The sequence below is a fragment of the Pseudoliparis swirei genome, chromosome 8 (genome assembly GCF_029220125.1).
Source record: "Pseudoliparis swirei isolate HS2019 ecotype Mariana Trench chromosome 8, NWPU_hadal_v1, whole genome shotgun sequence".
NCBI classification, from domain to species: domain Eukaryota; kingdom Metazoa; phylum Chordata; class Actinopteri; order Perciformes; family Liparidae; genus Pseudoliparis; species Pseudoliparis swirei.
The window spans coordinates 4,650,723-4,671,593 of record NC_079395.1 but is presented as its reverse complement, the minus strand read 5'-3'; the positions used below and the strand labels follow the sequence as shown (position 1 = coordinate 4,671,593).

Below are 20,871 nucleotides of genomic sequence, written 5' to 3'. Positions count from 1 at the left end.
ATCCAGCAGCTAAAGGGGCATTTGTTTTTGTAAAACTGTTCAATTATGATTTTATTGTATTATTGTATTTTCGTTCACTATAATCCCATTTTGTGTGTTATATTTTATGTTTCTGTTCCTCCTCTGAACATCTATCGTGTGTTTTTTCTATGTTTTGTTTCTTCTTTGGTCTACATTGGCAGCTGATTTTTCTTTCTTTCCTTGAAACCAACAACCGGATGCGCATATTTATTATGTTTGCACAAAAATACAAAGATTTATTGTCACATTTAAAGATTTTAGCCACAACATATTTACCTCTTTTTTAAAAACAAATACCCCATGTTTATACCATCAAGTTGTCATATAGATGTATGCGCTTATTTGGTTTTAACAGACCCATATTTGACAATCCATTTATATTAGATTGTTTCAGTTAAACTTAAATTAACTAAACTTCATACAACAGCGTACAATTATTATTAACTTATTAACATTTCATCAGCCTATTTGACTCACTAAACTCAGACACTTTTATTTTAGTCAGTAAATATTAACATCTATTTGTATTTAATAAGATAATTGAATGGCATTTGTTCGTTGTTTTAAACTACAAAAGGACGTTCAGACTTTCTACGGAACTCTTGTTGGTCCAAAAAGACGAGAAACGACTCACTGACACCGCTCAGTGGCTCGTTCGTTGTAACCTGGGCCAACGTTCAGTTATTTAATTCAACATTGGACTGTAATATCACGACCATGAGAGTCTTGATAGGTACGTACGTTATTTATTCATTTATTACGAATGTTTATTGGAATATCGCTTCGGAAATGTCAGTGTGACGTAATTTCTCCAGGTAGCTGCTAGCTATCGTTGCAGACATGCATTGAGCAGAGACCATAGACATTGAGTTGCCAACTTATCGAACTACGTGTCCGTTATGTTCGTCCAGACAATGACGGTAAAGAAAAGCGCGCCAGCTGTATGAATAATCATAGAAAACTTTCATTGCGTTTGTTTCCCTTTATTGTTTTCTAAAGCTAAGTCTACAGGAGTTTTGTAAGCATGTATAGTACGCATGCGCAGTGCGCACCATTCTGAGACGATCACAAGTGGATTGCAGCTGTTGCATTGTGTATTGAATACATGGTGCAGCACAATCAATAATATATAGTAGTAAATAAATAAGGCACGTTTATCCTAAACGGTCTCGTCTCTCATCCACGTGTTTTATAACTGATTATGGATTCACTGCATCTTCATTTCTTTTGTTATCATGAGCATTTCTCCACTTTGTCTAACTTGTAGGAGGAGGATCTGGCTTTGTGGGTCGTGAGCTGACTCGCCTGCTCAGAGTCAAAGGTCACGAGGTCACGGTGATATCTCGCCAGCCGGGTCCAGGGAAGATAACATGGGTATGACCTCAGGATAAAAATCAGAATAGTCGGGGCCAAGGTCACTTGTCTTCATGGTCCTCCTGGTTTATAACAGCATTTACTTGGTTTAATATCTATACAAATAAATCAAATACAGATATGAGTACTTTTCTCTAATTCTAGAGTCATTTATAGACATTCCCCCCCCTGTGTGCTTAATGTAATGCTTCTGCAGCGCGAGTTGGCGTCTCATGGCCTCCCACCATGTGAGGGCGCTGTCAACTTGGCTGGAGAGAATCTCATGAACCCACTGCGATGGTGAGCGTTTCATAAACAGACCCCTCAACTACAACACCATGCAGCCACTCTCTTTCCTGCAGGAGTCAAGACACCCGTATTGTAAACGGGGCTCAGGGTTTTTGGGGAGGTAATCTCCTGTTTCAACGTGATAATGCACCTCAGCTTTTTCAAAGAGTAGGGGCTCGTATTGCAGCAGATTTAAGTTTATAGTTTAGTAATTTGATGCTCAACAATCACACATAGCTTCGATGTTCAGGATCTTCTTCCTTTGAGCCGTGTACTATCTTTTGTCCTGTACAGTTGTTTAAAATGCGTGTGATCTCTCGTCTAGATCGACTTAAAACAAATAAAATATGCCCGTAATAATGCAGCGTCTGGACTTTTCTTGTACATGTAGCTTAAACGCCACCTGATGTCATTTTTATTTGTGGTTTCAGGTGGAATGAAAGCTATAAAAAGGATTTGTTCTCAAGTCGCATTGACACTACAAAATCTATGGCTCGAGCCATTGCTGCCTCCTCCAGTCCTCCTCACTCCTGGGTCCTGGTATCAGGTGTAGGTAAGTCGCTGACTAATAACACCACTTAAGAGTAACTCTTTTGATTTCCTAATGAAATCAGAGCCGACTGACTCACAGGTAATATAGACAGTGACGTTCATTGTTTGCTTTTTCACCCGCAGCTTGTTACAAGCCCAGTCTGACGGCCGTTTATACCGAAGACAGCGAATGGACTCCATTCGACATTCTCTCCAAACTCGTGAAGGAGTGGGAGGCCTCGGCTCTTCTTCCTGAGAATGTGACGAACGACATCAAACAAGTCGTCATCAGGTCTGGTTCGTACGCAACTTGTATTTGAAAGTTGGTTCCAGTAGAAATCCTGTTAATTCGATATCGGGATGGCGTGTAATGTTTTTCTCAGAAGACGAAAACAATGATAAACTTAGAATAATGAGTACATTTTTCTGCTGATGGAGCACATTTGAAAACAGTTAATGCTTTGTTTGCACATTTTTTATTACTTTTATGTCTTTATTCTAAATCAGACATTTATTTTAGTGCATTAATTTACTTGCAGGGTTACGGGTAGTCGGTGTAAGTGTAACTCTTTATTGTAGTTATACTTATTAAAGAGTCCAACTTAACTTAACCTCTCTAAATCTTGCCTAGTGCCATCTCAAACATCGAATCTTCACTTTCAGTCTACACTTCACACTTTTAATAACAGACATGTTTTAATGTACTCGTAATTTTTCTGTTTATCTTTTTTTTCTTTTCATTTTCACTGAACAAAAGAACACAACAAAACATTGTAAATGACAAAAAGAAACTTAAATAAACTTAATTTTTTTTAAAATCATATATTTTTTAAATGTTCAAATTAGGTCTTTCACTATTGCACTTAGTTTATTGTCACGCACCAATCACCAATCCAAATTTATTGTCTGTGCCAACAATAAACCGCTTCATTCCTCCCTCCCTCCACTAGGGGTGGTATTGGGCCGCGATGGTGGTGCCATGAAGCAAATGCTGCTCCCCTTCTGGCTCGGCCTCGGGGGCACCCTGGGCTCAGGGAGTCAGCCGTTTCCCTGGATCCACGTCTCTGACCTGGCAGGCATCATCGCCCACGCCCTGGAGCCCAACGACCTGGAGCCCCTCGCCACCCCCTCGTCTTCGCAGCAAGTCTTCAACGGGGTCGCCCCCGCACTGAACACCAACCTGGAGTTCACCAAAGAACTGGGCCGGGTCCTGAATAGGCCCACCGTCTTTCCCGTGCCGGGCTTCGTCGTGAACGCCGCCATGGGCTCCGAGAGGGCCTCTGTGCTGCTGCAGGGCCAGAACGTCGTCCCGAAGAGGATTCAAGAGGCCGGATTTGAGTACAAGTACCCGGACTTGACCTTGGCCCTGAAGGAGATCGTCGGGAGTTAACAGAAGTTGAAGGGGAACTTCCTGTAATTGTGTTTTTGATATTTACAGGATTAGAAGATTTTTGTACGGAATCAATCGTTGAAGAACTCCAGATCACAGATGGGTCTCAGGACTGCTTGTAATGTGTTTTTCATATGACATAAGATCAGAGTATGAATCAGGAGAACATTGAATAGAGAACCTGAGACCCAAAAGACAAATACAGGTGGGATCAATTTCTGCATCTACAGGACTGTCTCAGAAAATTAGAATATTGTGATGAAGTTCTTTATTTTCTGCAATGCAATTAAAAAAACAAATGTCATGCATTCTGGATTCATTACAAATCAACTGAAATATTGCAAGCCTTTTATTCTTTTAATATTGCTGATTATGGCTTACAGCTTAAGAAAACTCAAATATCCTATCTCTAAATATTAGAATATCATAAAAAAGTATACTAGTAGGGTATTAAACAAATCACTTGAATTGTCTAACTCGAAACACCTGCAAGGGTTTCCTGAGCCTTGACAAACACTCAGCTGTTATAAATCTTTTTTTTTACTTGGTCTGAGGAAATATTAAAATTTTATGAGGTAGGATTTTAGAGTTTTCTTAAGCTGTAAGCCATAATCAGCAATATTAAAAGAATAAAAGGCTTGCAATATTTCAGTTGATTTGTAATGAATCCAGAATGCATGACATTTTTGTTTTTTTAATTGCATTACAGAAAATAAAGAACTTCATCACAATATTCTAATTTTCTGAGAGTCCTGTATATGTAGTGCACACTGGGATCAGACTGCTCAGGTGCTGATGGACTAATGTGAGCAGGGATGTCTTTATCGATAAATTGCTTCGTCAGTTCCTACGTAATCACATTATTTTCAGGTTTATGCAGTAGAAAATAACTGCAATGATCAGTGGTGCTTTTGGACTTTATTTTTTTTTCATTAGAGGGATGATATTTATTATCTTTAACATGAAGTATGGAAACAGGCAGGAGGGAATGTATTATTCTCCATTTTGTGACTTTTTAAATGGCACATTACTGTCAAAATTGCAGCATTTTTGTGACAAGAATTGGACTTTGATTTGTTGAAGGTGCGCAATAAAGCCGGTGAAAGAACTTATGTCAGGACTTTTTTTTTTATTGGAGGAATATTAGTCAGTGTTGTAATAACTCCGGTGAGGAAACGTCTTGTTTCAATTTCAGTGGTCTCCAGAAAATGTCTCTTTATTGCTGAATCATCACTCTTCATCACTCTGGGCGTCGGCGTCGTCGACTCTCTGAATGATTGGCAGTTGATCTCCCCAGTCGCTGCTCCGGGCGCAGCGGTACACGTCTCTGAAGAACATGAAAACCAAATCGGTGAAATGGAGCGGCGCTGTGATCGGAGCCGGATCAGTGAACTCAATTCAGTGTCTAAAAAAAGCTTCTCGACATCATGACAACAAGGACCGGGTATCAATAATATTCTAGTACAAAGTCAGAAATGCATCCGAGAGCGTGGTCTAAAAAAAACTGCCAAAGACTGAAAATGTCTTGATTTGAAGTACTTATTCTGTCATCAGAGACTTCCTCATTCACATAGAAACACATTTTTTATAATTGTATTTAAGAAAAAGTTTGGCTAACTTTGTTGAATTTAAATAGATTTTTGCATTGGTGTGAACTCATCTACTGGTTCAATTAAATCAAAACCCAGTCCTCATGCCCTTAACATAAGGAATATTAATTTTCTTTTGATATATATTTATATTTAATCTGTTACCACTAAAAATACTAAACAAATACTGCACTTGCGTCGGCATTAAACAGCCGCAAATATTTGTTATTCACCCCCTGAGAGTAAACTGCCGTGTGTGTTTTTACCGGCTGTGTTTCCGTGCCGTCACCACCAGGTGCTGCAGGCGTCCGTCGGGGCAGCACATGCGACAGTGGACGTGTCTGCTTCTGCTCTGCACCGGCCCGATCAGCCGGGCCCAGTCCACGCCGCCGCCGGCTTCTGCCTCCGCCGGTTCCGCCCGACTCACAATCAGGTAGCTGAACTTCTCCATCAGCCGCTCGTTGTGCTGAAACCATCGCGTGAATAAAAACGAGTGGAATCCGTCTCTGATTTGATGCATATAGACACCATGTTGAGAGCTTCTTCATGTTAGTAACAGGTGCAATTTGGATTTATCCTGTAATTAATACCCCACTGACCCTCATGAACAGAGCCAGGGTCCCCCACTGACCCTCATGAATAGAACCAGGGTCCCCCACTGACCTTCATGAATAGAGCCCAGGTCCCCCACTGACCCTCATGAACAGATTTATTTGATTTATTGTATCTTATACCATTGGAAATGTAATGTTTAAATTATTGCACTATTTAGATTGTTGTTGATTGATGCAAATACATGTTTCTGATTCTGATTACTTGCTGTAATTAGTATGTTTTACACAGGAACGTCCGCAGGAGCAGTGACGGGACCGGGACTGTACATCAGCTTTAAAAAAAAAGTCTGACACGGGCTTCTTACCCCCGGGAGCGGCAGCGGGTAGTACATCTGCTGGAAGTTGCAGGGCGTGTTGGGTCTGAGGGCCAGTTTAGGACACGTCAGTTCGTGAGGACACTGGATAAAAAGGAGAAGACGACTGTGACACAGCTGGTTGAAAGTTTCACGTATTTTAAAACCAGCTGAGATCCAAACCGTACCGGAGCGAACACCGACGCCGGTCTGCTGTCATGGATGATCTTGTCTTGTTTCTTGGAGAAAGAGAAGTGCAAAGTCATCAGTCTGCAGCAGCCGACACAGAGGTGCCACCTCGTGTGCTGTATTCACTTACCTTTAATAAAGTGGATCTGGCCTCCATGAGCATCTGATGGCCTTCTTTCGTCCCATTTTCCACCAGAACCTACACACAAAAAAAGAGAAGATTTCTAGGTACCACACGAGTTTTATTTAAAGGTTATAGACGAGTATATAGTCCTCAATGGGTGATGTTTTTGTCCTTTCAGCCCACCAGGTACGAGCTCGTCTTCCTCCACAGAGTCGACACCGCCTCTTCTCGGTCCTTTGCATTCAGAAGCTCCGACAGGGTGAAGGCTGCGGCCACCACGTCGAACTGCACCTGGAGGGAAGAAGCGCGGCGCGGTCACGGCTCCTCGTCGCTCCAATAAGATGCACGGATGGTCCAAAAAGAACCCAATAAATGTAAAACGAGGAGATCCCAACGACGCTCCTCAGTAACCGATGTGAATGAACATTCCTGCTTTCCGCTTTTATTTATTGGAGAATAAATATTGAAAATGCTTTAAGACGCATACAAAAGTGTGTGTATGTGTCTGTGTGTGTGTGTGTGTGAGGAATTGTTTGAACAAAGATTCCTCTTTCTTTGTTGACATGTGAGAGAAACACTTTCTTGAGATGTGGCTTTCAGTATAGAGCTTCTTAGCCCCTTTAACTGCTTTTATCATATATATGTATATATATATATATTAAATGCATCTCGGTAATACTGCTTCATGCACTATAATGTGACCGTTTCTAATGCACTAAACATATTTTTTTTGGGTTGCAAATACAGCAAGAATCTGATTATTTTGGATTTCAAAATCAAAGGCTAGAATATATATATATAAATATAAATATTTGAATAAACTATTAAACTTAAGTGAACGCAGAAAGGTTTTTTCCTTTGTTTCTGAAATAACGTAGAGGGTTAATTTACCTTAGGAGAGACGGGGAGGAACTGTCTGAAATAGACTTGTTTGATGTGAGGTTCGGCTTTTTCGTCGTCACCTGCTCGACATAAAAAATAAAATAAAAAGAAATTAGACTCTGGGATGAAGCGTTTGACAAAAAAATATAAATACAAATACGATTATTGCGCGTTCACCTTTCAGAAGTCGCTCTGCCAGGACGTTCATGGGCCCGGAGCTGTCCACACACACCATCTCCTTCAAGGTGTCACCCCAGCACGAGTGTGACGCCCTGTGGGAGAAACGGAGACGCTCGGCTCTTAGTCTCGTGGATTCACGCGAGAGCGCTCTTCAATGTGGCGTTGGGTTTCTCTCCCACTAACCAGAGCACTGATCCCAGCCCCGATCCAAAATCCAGGAGAGTCTGAGGGGCAAAAGAAGGATCCCTCTTCTGGATCTGGAAGGAGGAAACAGATGTTGTGACTCATTAAGGCATCAGGGTCATAATCCTCTTTAACGATGACATTTCTTTTGTTATATTTTTGTATTCTTAGTATGTTTCTTTTGGTGACCTGGGTGGACTGACTCTTTAAGGGGATATATATATCTATATATATATATATTTCATAGCGATATCTATTACTGATCTATGACTATACACTAAGAGTGTCTCCATTGAGGGTCAGTGAGCCTGTGACCGCCACCTTTCCGTTCATTACCTCATTCAAAGCTCTCCTCACTGCTGCGTAGCCTCCAGCCAGCCGAGCCGCCATGTACACCACCGACAAATCTTCATCGTACCTGAAACACACACAGGGTGATGTAATATAACATACGATATAATATCATAAGACCTGTTTTTTATATTTTAAATAAACATACAAACTTTCAATATGAAAACTGGAATTAAGTTGCAAAGTCATTAAAATGTTAAATACTGGCTACTCTGGTTTGGTAAAGGATACATTTTCTCCATTAGACAGCAGTTCAAAAATAATATTAGATTATTGCTAAACACAGATATAATTTAAATATATATTTCTATCAAATAACGTGTAGAAACAAGCAAGTGTTTACTTCATGGGAGTCCAGTGATATGTAGTTCTTTTAAGCTCTGAAATCACTTTCTTTTTGATGCGGTCTTCAATCAATTCTTCATCAATATCTGTAAAAATAAAGCTCATCAGTCTCCAGTTGCTGCATCGCACAATGTATTTGCAGTTATCATACCATTATATTTGATTATAGTTAATTTTATTTCTGTGTCCCCCACCTCCTATCTTCTCCATCTCTTTCTCCCAGAGTTCTTTCTCCAGGCTCACAGCTTTCTGCCTCAGAGTAAAATCCTCGACGGCTCTTTTTTTGCTCCACAGGAAGTTCGTGAGGCTTTGAGAGCGTTCGGTCAGCTGAGCCACCCGAGCTCCTGCAGGCGAGACGGGTTGAAGTGAGGCGACAGAAACATTTGCTTCATCAACTGAAAGCCACAATCATGATTCAACCTACTCTGAATAATTGACCGTGCAGCCGTCTGGAGTTCGTCTGGTAGGCGCAGAGTTTTCAGGTTGGTCACACCCGGATGCTTCTTGTGGGATTCTCCTTTTAGGAAAGCTGCCTGGGACTGTGCCGCCGCTGCACACATTCCCTGAGGATGAGGAATAGAAACAAGTGTTTCTGAACCACCACTTTAAGCTCTAGTGGGTTAACTGAAACCTCAATGCTTCTGGTCTAATATTTAAAAAACAAGAGCCAGATGAGAGATTGAGATTTCTGACTTTTTCTGTGATTAACTCACAATCTGAACTTGTAATAATAGATGAACGGCTATTTGATCCAAACCCAGTTTTAAAACCTCATTACATATATATATATATATATATATATACATATATATATGTATATATATATACATATATATATATATATACATATAATATATGTAATATATATATATATGTATAAAATATATAACATATACTGTATTTTTATTTTAACTACAAATATAAAGTAAAATTCGTATACTATATTAAATTATTTTATTTGTATTAATTATCATTACAAGTACTACTGTATGAGGAGCATCAACAACTAAAAACACCAGAAAAGCATTAAAAGGAATTATGTCTTAGTGTTTCGAAAGGGTTTGTTCTCTTTATTTTTTGTTGAGTTATTAGCAAATTATTGTTTTTGCTTTGAGATTTACTGTCCGTAAAGCTCTTACATAAATAATCAGACTCTCTATCAGTATTGTATTATAATTGTAGCAAATAATATACAAAGAAAACAACAATAAATAAACTCACTCAAAAACTAGGACATATAGAGTAGAGCCAAAGCAACGGTATTAAAACTGAAGGAATGTGAATACTATCATTACTCTCCGCTAAACTGTGACGACAGCTACAGTTTTATTCAGCTTCTCTGTCTGACCTTTATAGTAGAGATGCTGCATTCAATGACCCTCAGGAGCTGCACTCACCCTGCTCATTATCTTCACGACAACCGCCCTCTGACAGAGGACACGCGCGCGGTAGCTCCGTGAAGCCATGACTTCGGGGACTTCTTGCGTTTAAATGGCTTTAATTTAAACTCGCAAACACATTTTGACTAGCAAGCAGGCACGTTAGAATCTTCTCACAAATCCGTCAACAAAATAACTCCGACTACTCCTAAAGGCGGAACCTTTGGTTCAGAAGTTATGTTCCACCTGGTGAAATCACATACAAGAGGGCTTACTCTGCCGTTGTTTCTTCTCACTTACTTACGTCACGAAAATCACATTACTGTTAGCATTTCGCGAACACAATTAAAATTGAGGTTAATTCTGGATTATTTATTTTGTTTTACGATTGTGCTAAAAGGGCAATTTATGTTGGTGTGGCGAGGAAGTTGTGTAAAGCGCATGCGTCAATGGTCGTCTCTAGTTTTAACCACGCAGTGATACATCTTGATGACACACGATCTTTGTGCCATCGACCGGGAACCAGTGGCGGGGAAAGTTTTACCGCTCGCCCACCTCCTTTTGTTACCCCCCGGTATTATTGTAGTTAGCTACACATCTACTGCGAGTTGTTTCCTTTGTAAACCAACATGAGGCGCACAAGAAGTTCGAGGAGTAAAACTCAGACCGCTCAAGAAGCCGAGGAAGTCCTGTCAAAAACAGGTTGGTGCTCGTCCGCCCTCGAAAGCTAACGTTAGCTGACCGCTGAGAACACGTTTGGGCTGAAGGAGAGGAGAGCTGGGAAATAAACGCGTCTCTAATGTGGTTGTGGTCCACAAGGCTTTACTTTTTTTTCATGAACACCTCCCGTTTTTGCTCATGGTGTCTTCTTTACCTGTTGCAGGTTGAGGAATGTTAGTAAAAACCTGTCCGCCACTGTCAACCATCATTAGCTTACCATACACCTAAACTAAAGCTCTTGGACGAGTTAGGGACCTAACAGGTGACGTCACTGTTCACGAAAAAGTAGCTACAGCAGTCCTGCAATAAAACTTTTAGGTTCTCATGTTTTCTTGGCTTTAGAGGGATGTTGATTTGCATCTGATTCCCTGAAGTGTTGTTGTGCACATGAGGTTAAATTAAAGCTTTGAATGTGAAAAAACCACATGCATTCAGTCAACTATAATCAAAATTTGTATTAACCATGTTAACTGTATATTTAAATATATATGTATTTTTTTTTTAAAATTAGGGATTTATAATAAACAGAAATGTGGAGCAGGCGTATCTGTATTTCAATACAGACGACAGTTTATTAACTTAGAAATGTTTGTTCCTCATTCCCAGTCATTACAGAAATCTCATTTAATCAAAAGTTTTTATCGCAACCCAACTCTGTGTGTGTGTCAGTTTGGCAGTGGGAAGGCGATGAAGGATGGTGGGAACCATACTCCCCTGCAGACTGCGTCCTGTTGGACTCAGCCGTCTCTTCGGGAAACACTTCCGTCACTCTGTCTCTGGGCTCCGGAACGAGCTACGAGGTCGACCTGAAGAAGATGGTCCAGGTTAATCCTGTCACCAAGTACAAGAGGAAGATTCGCTCTCAGACCGTAAAACCAGGTATGTGTGAATTATGCAATATGTCTGTAACACTGTCACCGGGTTGTTTAATTGTAACTTTAAAGTGTTTTCTTCTGTTGCCGTCTTTGGTTCAGAATGTCTAAATGTGGCAAGTGACTCGGCTACTCAAAATGCGACGCCGGTTCAACTTAAAGAGGAAGAGGATGAGGCGGAAAAGCAACCTGCAGCTAAAAGGAAGAGAGCGCAGAGCAAGAGTCAGGCAAAAACTGAGAAAATGCCCAAAGAAGAAATAAAAAGTGACGGTAAAGTGGAATTTATTATCACATATGTCGTCTATGCAACCATTGCAAGATGAAATAGGATTTTAAATCTTCGTTTTTTCATTATTGGTTTATGTCTGATCTTTGGATGTTGAACAGAGGTCGTGAGGACGGTGGTCATGAAGGGAAAAGCTCCATTGGACTCTGAATGTAAAGCCAAGCTGGGAAAGGTAAAGCATCTCCTGAGATATGAAACTCATGATTCACGTCGGGCACGCTTTAAAAGCTGCTCCAGTTACAGCTCCTCTTGCGAGCGTGACACAGTTTGTGGTCTATTATACGGTGAAATGTCCGGACTTCAATCAAAAAAATTGAGTTTAAATCTTTTAAATTATTGTTGTACTCAAAGCAACTTCTTAAAAAATTTACATTTATGTGCACGTGTCTAGAAAACACTCAATGGATGGGTAATAGGTCTAGGAAAATATGACTGTGGTTGTTGATGTTTACTGACAGAGCTAATGTGGAATTCTCCGACTGAGTTCATCAGCGCTATCACTGGTACACAAGAAAAGCATCAAATATGTTAATATATTTGTATTTGTCATTTTTTTGCTCTTGTGATCATCATAAAGTAAATGTTATTTTACTAAATCAACCAAACTAACAAACTAATTAAAGCTGCAACTATAATTATATTTAAGGACAAAGAATCTGCAACTATTTAAATAATTGTTTATATTGTTTCAGTCATTTTTAATGCAGAAATGTCAAATTAGCTGGTTCCAGCTCCTCATAATGATTTACTGCTCGTCTTTATTTATTTCCTCACACAAGCTGCCCACCAAATTCAATCGCCCTGATTTATATTAATAACTGTTCAATTTCTCTTTCAGGCTTATGTTTACAGTTCAGGAAATGATGTTTACGACGTGATGCTGAATCAGGTAAAAACACACTTTACTATTGTTAGTGCTTTTTGTTTAAAAAGAAATTAATCAAAAACTGTTTATTTCTCTAAATTGCACCAAAACAAGACTTGTGAATAGTTTGAAAGACTTTTATTATTATGTTTGTTCTGAAAAATATGATTCTTCATTGCTACGAATAGCTGAAAATTCAGTCCCATAACAGAAAAAAGCTGATTACCTTCGCATTGAAAATGCCGGAAGGTTATGTTTTGATCGCCGTGTATTTATTTATTTATTTATTTATTTGTATGCGTGTTATTCGCAAATCTCAAAAAGTATTGAACCGAATCGCATGAAATTTGGTGGGATGATTGTTTATTATCCGGGGACCAGTTGATTAGATTTTGGGATCGATCGGGTCAAAGGTCATGAACAGGTCAAAATCTTTCGCAGAACTCAAAAAATATTTAACCGAATCGCATGAAATTTGGTGGGATGATTGTTTATTATCCGGGGACCAGTTGATTAGATTTTGGGATCGATCGGGTCAAAGGTCAAAGGTCATGAACAGGTCAAAATCTTTCGCAGAACTCAAAAAGTATTGAACCGAATCGCATGAAATTTGGTGGGATGATTGTTTATTATCCGGGGACCAGTTGACTAGATTTTGGGATCGATCGGGTCAAAGGTCAAGGTCAAAGGTCATGAACAGGTCAAAATGTTCTTGAATCGCATGAAATTTGGTGGGATGATTGGTTATTATCCGGGGACCATTTGATTAGATTTTGGGATCAATCGGGTCAAAGGTCAAGGTCATGGTCATGGAAAGGTCAAACTCTTTTTTTACCATAGCACGATACATTTTTGTCCAATTGGCATGAAACTAATGCCAAAATGTTCATAATTCAATGCCCAATCTTGTGATATGCGAAGGTATGCGCTCTACCGAGTGCCCATTCTAGTTTCACATTTGTATTTGTGGCGAATTTTTTTAGGCTTCCACAAATTTACTTTCTGCCTTATTTTTCAGACAAATCTTCAGTTCAACAACAACAAATACTACCTGATCCAGCTGCTGCAGGACGACAGCTCCAAGGTGTACAGCGTGTGGTCGAGGTGGGGCAGAGGTGAGTTCACGTGCCACTGATTCTTAATTGTGTATTAAGAAAAGCGTGATATAAGTTTGAATTATTAATATTATTATTATTACTATTAATGTATAAATGAACACACGCCTGCAGTTTAGATTTAACTGATTACATATATTTTTGGTGGTTTCTTCATTGTTTTTTTAAAGTGGGTAAAGTGGGCCAGAGCAGCCTGACAGCCTGTGGCGGAGACCTGCTGAAAGCCAAAGATATCTTCAAGAAGAAGTGAGGATATTAAAATATTTCCAGATGTCTGCCCCTGATGTGAGTTCAGTAAAGTTCTGAAACTTTTTTTTTGTTGCCACAGGTTTTTAGACAAGACCAAGAATGAGTGGGAAGACAGAGCGAGTTTTGAGAAAGTAGCTGGAAAATATGACATGGTGTTCATGGACTACAGCATCAGCGAAAAGGCAAAGAGCGGTTAACAAGCAGCTTATCTTCTCATTTCAATGTCTTCTATCATTTTGTATCTTGATATATATTTCACTGTTGCAGGAGGAGAGCCAGACCACTGTGGATGCTGCGCCCGATAAGAGGACCTCCCAGCTGGACGCCAAGATCCAGTCGCTCCTGGAGCTCATCTGTGACATCAAAGCCATGGAGGAGTGCGTGCTGGAGATGAAGTTTGACACCCGGAAAGCTCCCCTCGGTCAGTCCCTTTTCTGCTCATCATATTCCCAGATGTTAACTTAATTGTATCGCGAACATATACATTTAAAGATATTGAAGTTGCTACTTTTTGATCTAAAGATACGATTAAAAAGAAAGTCCGAAGCTCCAGTTGTTTGTGTGTTACCCGACTGAGTAGATTCCACAGGTGACCCAGTTTCTCTGTCGTGTTTCATATTTAACATACAGTATTATTTTTTCCCTCCTCCCTGCAGGCAAGCTGACCACAGAGCAGATCCGTGCAGGCTACATGGCGCTGAAGAAAATCGAGGAGTGTTTGAAGAAGAAGAGCAACAGTCGTGAGCTGCTGGAAGCGTGCAACCAGTTCTACACCCGCATCCCTCACAACTTTGGGTGAGGGGACAACGTGGAGACGTTGTTGAGACGTTTTACCACTCAATGATTTCACATTGATCTCTTGTGTTGATGGAAAAAATTAAATGTTCCAGGTTGAAAACTCCCCCAGTTATTCATACGGAAGATGAGCTGAAGGAAAAAATATCACTTTTGGAGGTAAACGGGGAGATTTCCTAAGAACCAACTTGGTCTACGATTATTGTTTGTGTCTTCAGTTATAAAGGTGTTCCATTCTGGATTATCTATGTATAATTGTTGGTCTTATTTCTTTTTTTAAGGCTCTGAGTGACATTCAGATAGCAGTGAAAATGGTTCAGTCCAGTAAAAATGGGGACGAGCATCCTCTGGACAGACAGTACTCCTCCCTCCATTGTCAAATGCAGGCGCTGGACTCCAGCAGCAACGAGTACACGGTCAGTGTGTCAATTAATAAATACTAAGAATAAAAGTTGGGGAAAAAAGCTAAATAATTAAATAGAATTTAAATAAAAATGAATAATGAATTTAAAACAAATCGCATGTACTTTAGTGTGACTATTTTTTTAAATATATATATATATATACACAAATAAATGCATACAAATACATATATATATATATAACACATAAATAAATATATATATATACAGAAATAAATAAATACAAATAAATATATCTATATATATATTTACACACACACAAATATATATAAACATATATAAAAATAAATATAACCATGCACTCAGACACTTTTGAAAGATGTTAGTGAGGTACTAGCTTGCATACGTGGCGCCACTAGTTGTCGATGATGTCGCTAAATGCTAAAACGAATCGTCGCCATAGAAGCCTTGTGATTGGTTCGCTCGCTCCATTGTTTGATTGCTTCTAAATGATTCCTCTTTTCTGTGTAAAGGTGGTCGAAAAGTACCTGCAGTCCACTCACGCCACCACCCATCATGACTACACCATGACGGTCCTGGACATCTTCTCAGTGGACAGAGAAGGGGAGAGGAACAACTTCCTCTCTCAGATGGACAACAGGTAGAACTTCACCGGGAGGCTTTGACGAACACCATTACTGGTCCTCGTGGCCTCTGACGTCACACCTGCGGCTTTGACATGTGCATTGTTACAAAGTTCCTCTGACATAGACCTCTGTGTGCGTCCGTCTGACCAGGACTCTGTTGTGGCACGGCTCCCGCATGTCGAACTGGGTCGGCATCCTCAGCCAGGGGCTCAGAGTGGCCCCGCCCGAAGCCCCCGTCACGGGTTACATGGTACAGTAGGATGGATGCGCAAGAAAATACATATATGCATATATATGTATTTATATATACTGTTTCTCACTTGGTTCTGTCTTTGGGTTTCAAAAATCTATATTATATAACATAAAATGCATTTTCGGCATTAATTAAAACAATTAGTGGACAGTTATTTAAAGGGTTATATGCAATATGTAAAAAAGAAACCTATATTTTTTAACGGAGTATATTGGATTATCTGTTAATATATTTATATTTTCAATACAGCAGAGTATTTCTTCATTCCAGTGATCATCATTTCCCTGATTCTCCTCCATCTAGTTCGGTAAAGGGATCTACTTTGCTGACATGTCGTCAAAGAGCGCCAACTACTGCTTTGCCGGTCAGAACAACAACGTCGGACTTCTGCTCCTGTCTGAGGTGAGATGATTCACGGAGTTGTGTGCACATCCCATAATTAGAACGTATACACGGCAACGGAGAACAGTTAGTGTCAATGCATTTGACTGAAACAGATAAAGTTCAGGGCCTCCAGGTGCAGACAGGCGGTTGATTTCTGACCCCATAGACCTGCCAATCGGAGTCCACGACTCGTGTGTGTGTTTGCAGGTCGCTCTGGGAGACAGTAACGAGCTGCTGGACGCCGACTACGAGGCCAACAACCTGCCCGCTGGGAAACACAGCACCAAGGGCCTGGGGAGGACCGGACCCAACCCCAAGAACTCTGTGGATCTGTGAGTCGCTGCTAAATTACATTAACAAAGAAAATAATGCAGGTTGATGAGATACAGATTATAATATAATTACATAATGCATAAGAATAAAGATATGATAGTAAGTTAAAGTGCCATCATGAATATTCATTGGCTTTAAACACTACTTTCTTTACCTGCGACCTAACTAAAATAGTTACATTTATTATTCCTGCTTCCTGTTTGTAAATAGTAAATTAATTTGGGTAACTTCCGGATGTTTTCCTCCTCTGTAGTGACTCAAAAGCCGGATGTACTGACCTCGTTTTACTCTCATTAGCTCCGCTGCCTCTTCGTAGGTTTCAGTCTGAAAGAATAAGGTTTTAGGCCTCTTAATAACCTTCTATACCATAATTAAAGGGCAACGATTTACTTTTTTTTTTGTTCTACATAAAAAAAATGTATTATGACATTTGTCAAAATCCTCAAATGTCAGCTGTTAGTTGTAAACTGAATATTTTTTGGTTTTGAACTGTCACGTCGCCCAAAAGAGAAGGTTTAAAGACGACTTATGGGATGAGCTTCTTTCTGTCCTCCACCTTTTGGACCCGACGATTAATCAACTAATAGAAAAAAATAAGTGACAAATAAATCAATAATAACAAACTCACTTTTTTGTACAGCCTGTTTTCTATAAATATATTAAAAATGACTTTATTTATTATTTCCCACCTTCATGGCATCAGTTTGTTCTTAATGTGTTAAGACTAGAGATGCACCGATCAGGTTTTTGGTGCCGATCACTGAAATCAGTATCTGCCGATCACCGATAATACCGATCACTGAAATCAGTATCTGCCGATCCGATAATACCGATCACCGATCACGGTGTCGATTGAAGCATTCTATTTATTGTGTAGCATTATTGCCTAGGACTATGAGGAAATACATATATAAAGCAACTCAAACATTAAAGAAATTACCGATTTCTTTAAACATTTAGGACTTTTACTTTGAAAAATGTCCTAATTGATACATTAAAATTGTTTGATTGCTATTGTCGGGGATTTCAGATATGTATGGAACACATCTGCATCATTCATTTACTGGAACTCTTGGGGAAATCTATTTACAGGACTTTTTTTAACATACAAAAGTCTGACTTATTTTTATAAACTCTTCCTTGGTACAGTAAACATGTTTTAATGTTAGCATAATTTAAGCTAAATCTCAGAAACGATCTATAAAGATACAAAATCAGTTCATTGTTTACTTTTATATGTTCGTGTATGATTTGTCGACATCTTATTTTGATAAACGGATGTTGTTTCACGTGGTTCTTTCCGCTAACTTTGCAAAACCGGATGTTGTCACTTAAATCCTTCCGCTAACTTTATCAAAACCCTCGCGCGCTCCCGATCGAATGCGTTTACTGTGAGCGACAGTGTATAGGGGCAGACATGTGAGAGTCGGCTGAGTTGACCCAGTGATTCAACTCGGGGGACAGGGACGCCGCTCGGTGCGTGAGGATCCCCTCTATGGAGGACTTAAAATGACTTAAGTATAAATAAATAAATGAATGCATGAATAAATACAAGAATAAATAAATGCTTAAATAAATGTATAAATGAATAAATAAATGCTTAAATAAATGTATAAATAAATACAGGAATGAATGAATATAAGTTATAAATCAACAAGACATCTTTAAATAAATATATTTCTGCATTTCTGTATTTCTTCATTTATGTATTTCTCTATTTATGTGTCCACACGTATTTCTTCATTTATTTATGTGTGACATTTACGTGTCCGTATATTCAAATGAGCTGGGGCGGTCCGAACCTCTGTCTCAACCATGATTGGTCACAGGAGTGTGATGCACCTGGTGTGTTGTGCTCTACTACTTCTGCCTGGCACATGAAGCTGAAGTTGACTCGCTCAGCTCACCGTTAGTAGAAGTTAGCCTAGACAGCTTTTTGACTTCAGCCGTTTATCAATTCCAAGAACACTGAGTACAGACTCGTGTTCTTTTGGAGTCTGGTCTTTGGAATCTGGTCTTGTGAGTCTGGTTTTGGGAGTCCAGACTCTCGAGGACGCAGGACGGTCTTTCTGGTCTTGTGGCGTCACCACATCAACTGTTCTTGCGCATGAATTTACTCAATTATTCACTGTAAAATACTTTACAGTGGAGTAGAATGTGTTGCGGTGTTCACTGTTGTTTGGCGTAGGCTACGAATAAACGATAATAAATATACAACGTCTCGTAGCTTTCCTGACCCAGGGTCGCTACAATATGAAGTTATGAATCTTAACCCTCAGTCAAATTGACGTAACGTTATCTTTTAGGAAATAATAAACTCGTTGTGCTCTTTAGATCCTCCAAAACCTAATTATATCTCATGTTTAGCCGCTACGGAGACGTCAGAGCCAGCGGAGCATTTCAAAAAGTCCTGCCGAGATCAGGCTTCTCTCGGCGGCCACACTGCTCTCTGAGCGCCCGGCGCCCGGAGCTCAGAGGTCCCGCGAGCAGGACCTCAAATCTCCGTCGCATATCCTTATTAGGCTTAATCTCGATAAATCGACCACAGATTTGATGCTTCAACGACTAACTTCACGGCTGAAAACATCCTTAAATTACATTCCGTGACTCAACAATAGTAGTATTTAGAATGTACAGACAAGAATGCATAATAAACGCTGTTCGTCTACAGATCCAAGTGCTAGGGATCGATTGCTTCTGTCTTGGTCCCTGACTTGACCAATCCTGTTCAACAATGAGGTTCGGACCCCCCAGCTCATTTGAATATACGGACACGTAAATGTCATACATAAATAAATGAAGAAATACGTGTGGACACATAAATAGAGATATAAATAAATGAAGAAATACAGAAATGTAGAAATACATTTATTTAATGATGTCCTGTTGAGTTATAACTTATATTTATTAATTTCTGTATTTATTTCTGTATTTATACATGTATTCTTGTATTTATTTATTTATTTATACATTTATTTAAGCATTTATTTATTTATACATTTATTTAAGCATTTATTTATTTATTCTTGTATTTATTCATGCATTTATTTATTTATTTATACTTAAGTCATTTTGAGTCCTCCATACCCCTCGTGGACCTCTCACTCTGCGGCCCTCGCGGGCGCATCATCTCCGTTGCGGTGCGCGGCGATTGAAATGTCTGATAGTTCTCGCAGATGTTACGTCATCTGATCGGCCGTTTTGAGAACGCTGATCAAAACCGATAATGGGAATATCGGCCGATATGGATCGGCGCCGATCAGATCGGTGCATCCCTAGTTAAGACCACCGCAGTGGCCCTTTTTAAAGAAATGCAACATTTCATTTCTATTCCCCCTCTCTCTCTCTCTCAGGGATGGTGTGACCGTGCCCATGGGGCCGGTGGAGAAGATGGGGGTGGGTAAAAAAAGCTCTTACGCCCTCCTGTACAACGAGTTCATCGTTTACAACCCGGCCCAGACCCGCATGAGGTACCTGCTGCGGATCAAGTTCAACTACTCTTCACTCTGGTGATGAAGAACTGGTTCTGGATGCATGAAATCTGGAGATTTCTGGGTGATTTTACATTCCCCACAAAGCAGGGAATCATTCCCCATGTACAGTATGATTCTGTTTAGCAGAGGATGTGAAGGTGACATGTGGAGCTGCAACATCGACATTGAAAAAGTGGTTTTAGTCAATTTGAAGCTAAAAGACAAATAGATTAAATATATCTTTGGGGTTTTAAATTGTGATTAAAAAAAGCCTCACCTGGATCTGTGAAAGATTGTCTTTTTTTCTGTCAAAACAATTATGGGATTAATCTCCAAAATAACTGGCAGATGAAGCCGTTGCAGCTCCACAGTGACGTCAACAGATTAAATGTGTATGCTTCTCAATTACAGCAAACAAATACAGCAACAAAAATACATTTTTACTAATTTTTGTTGTTGTTTTTGTCAGAAAGATATGTTGGACCCTGTCAAATCATTTCCTGAATATTGCTATTTTTTTTCTGAACTTTGGTGAAGAGTGATCCACGTTAACGTTTTGCACTACTTTTTGTTGTATCGCGTTCTTCCTCATGTCCATGTGAGCTGTGTTGTGTGTCAAGTCTGTATGAAACGCAAATGTTCTCATGGATTATCAGCGTCTGACTTAATCAAACAATGTAATGATGTGGATGTTCTTGACGTGAGCTTTTCTACTGAATAAGTACCTAAAGTCTATTAAATGTGTCTTATTAGTGCTGAAATTGAAGACTCATTTGTTTCTGTACAGGTATGCACTGCAAAAAAC

The 20,871-nt window shown here is 39.6% G+C and overlaps 3 protein-coding genes across 3 annotated transcripts; 2 read left to right on the top strand and 1 right to left on the bottom strand.

Annotated features, from left to right (window-relative positions):
* The first annotated feature begins 656 nt into the window (after positions 1 to 656).
* sdr39u1 (short chain dehydrogenase/reductase family 39U, member 1) lies at positions 657 to 4,695 on the top strand. Its single transcript, XM_056420612.1, has 6 exons — positions 657 to 754; positions 1,289 to 1,395; positions 1,592 to 1,674; positions 2,094 to 2,215; positions 2,338 to 2,490; positions 3,144 to 4,695. Exons 1-6 carry the CDS (start codon positions 739 to 741, stop codon positions 3,581 to 3,583), a joined length of 921 nt encoding a protein of 306 aa, XP_056276587.1. The 5' UTR covers positions 657 to 738; the 3' UTR covers positions 3,584 to 4,695.
* mettl17 (methyltransferase like 17) lies at positions 4,693 to 9,879 on the bottom strand. Its single transcript, XM_056420611.1, has 14 exons — positions 9,731 to 9,879; positions 8,758 to 8,896; positions 8,528 to 8,677; positions 8,332 to 8,419; positions 7,974 to 8,055; positions 7,638 to 7,711; positions 7,452 to 7,546; positions 7,284 to 7,354; positions 6,576 to 6,683; positions 6,399 to 6,467; positions 6,268 to 6,318; positions 6,092 to 6,184; positions 5,439 to 5,638; positions 4,693 to 4,910 (listed from the first exon to the last, which is right to left on the bottom strand). Exons 1-14 carry the CDS (start codon positions 9,797 to 9,799, stop codon positions 4,814 to 4,816), a joined length of 1,386 nt encoding a protein of 461 aa, XP_056276586.1. The 5' UTR covers positions 9,800 to 9,879; the 3' UTR covers positions 4,693 to 4,813.
* A 372-nt stretch (positions 9,880 to 10,251) lies between these two features.
* Positions 10,252 to 20,827, top strand: parp2 (poly (ADP-ribose) polymerase 2). Its single transcript, XM_056420607.1, has 17 exons — positions 10,252 to 10,414; positions 11,102 to 11,311; positions 11,407 to 11,574; positions 11,692 to 11,762; positions 12,429 to 12,479; positions 13,474 to 13,570; positions 13,741 to 13,816; positions 13,899 to 14,001; positions 14,087 to 14,240; positions 14,476 to 14,614; positions 14,710 to 14,773; positions 14,896 to 15,030; positions 15,510 to 15,637; positions 15,774 to 15,873; positions 16,180 to 16,278; positions 16,468 to 16,592; positions 19,947 to 20,827. Exons 1-17 carry the CDS (start codon positions 10,342 to 10,344, stop codon positions 20,104 to 20,106), a joined length of 1,953 nt encoding a protein of 650 aa, XP_056276582.1. The 5' UTR covers positions 10,252 to 10,341; the 3' UTR covers positions 20,107 to 20,827.
* The last annotated feature ends 44 nt before the right edge of the window (positions 20,828 to 20,871 follow it).

Excerpts from the sequence above, each read along its gene's own strand:
- sdr39u1 (XM_056420612.1), top strand. Across the intron at positions 1,396-1,591 it reads GTCCAGGGAAGATAACATGG|CGCGAGTTGGCGTCTCATGG; the intron begins GTATGACCTCAG and ends ATGCTTCTGCAG. Across the intron at positions 2,216-2,337 it reads GGTCCTGGTATCAGGTGTAG|CTTGTTACAAGCCCAGTCTG; the intron begins GTAAGTCGCTGA and ends TTTCACCCGCAG.
- mettl17 (XM_056420611.1), bottom strand. The coding sequence starts at position 9,799 with ATGGCTTCACGGAGCTACCGCGCGCGTGTCCTCTGTCAGAGGGCGGTT. Across the intron at positions 8,678-8,757 it reads TGCACGGTCAATTATTCAGA|GAGCTCGGGTGGCTCAGCTG; the intron begins GTAGGTTGAATC and ends TCTCGCCTGCAG. Across the intron at positions 7,712-7,973 it reads TGAGGAGAGCTTTGAATGAG|ATCCAGAAGAGGGATCCTTC; the intron begins GTAATGAACGGA and ends TCCTCCTTCCAG.
- parp2 (XM_056420607.1), top strand. The coding sequence starts at position 10,342 with ATGAGGCGCACAAGAAGTTCGAGGAGTAAAACTCAGACCGCTCAAGAA. Across the intron at positions 15,638-15,773 it reads CTCTCTCAGATGGACAACAG|GACTCTGTTGTGGCACGGCT; the intron begins GTAGAACTTCAC and ends CCGTCTGACCAG. Across the intron at positions 16,279-16,467 it reads GACTTCTGCTCCTGTCTGAG|GTCGCTCTGGGAGACAGTAA; the intron begins GTGAGATGATTC and ends GTGTGTTTGCAG.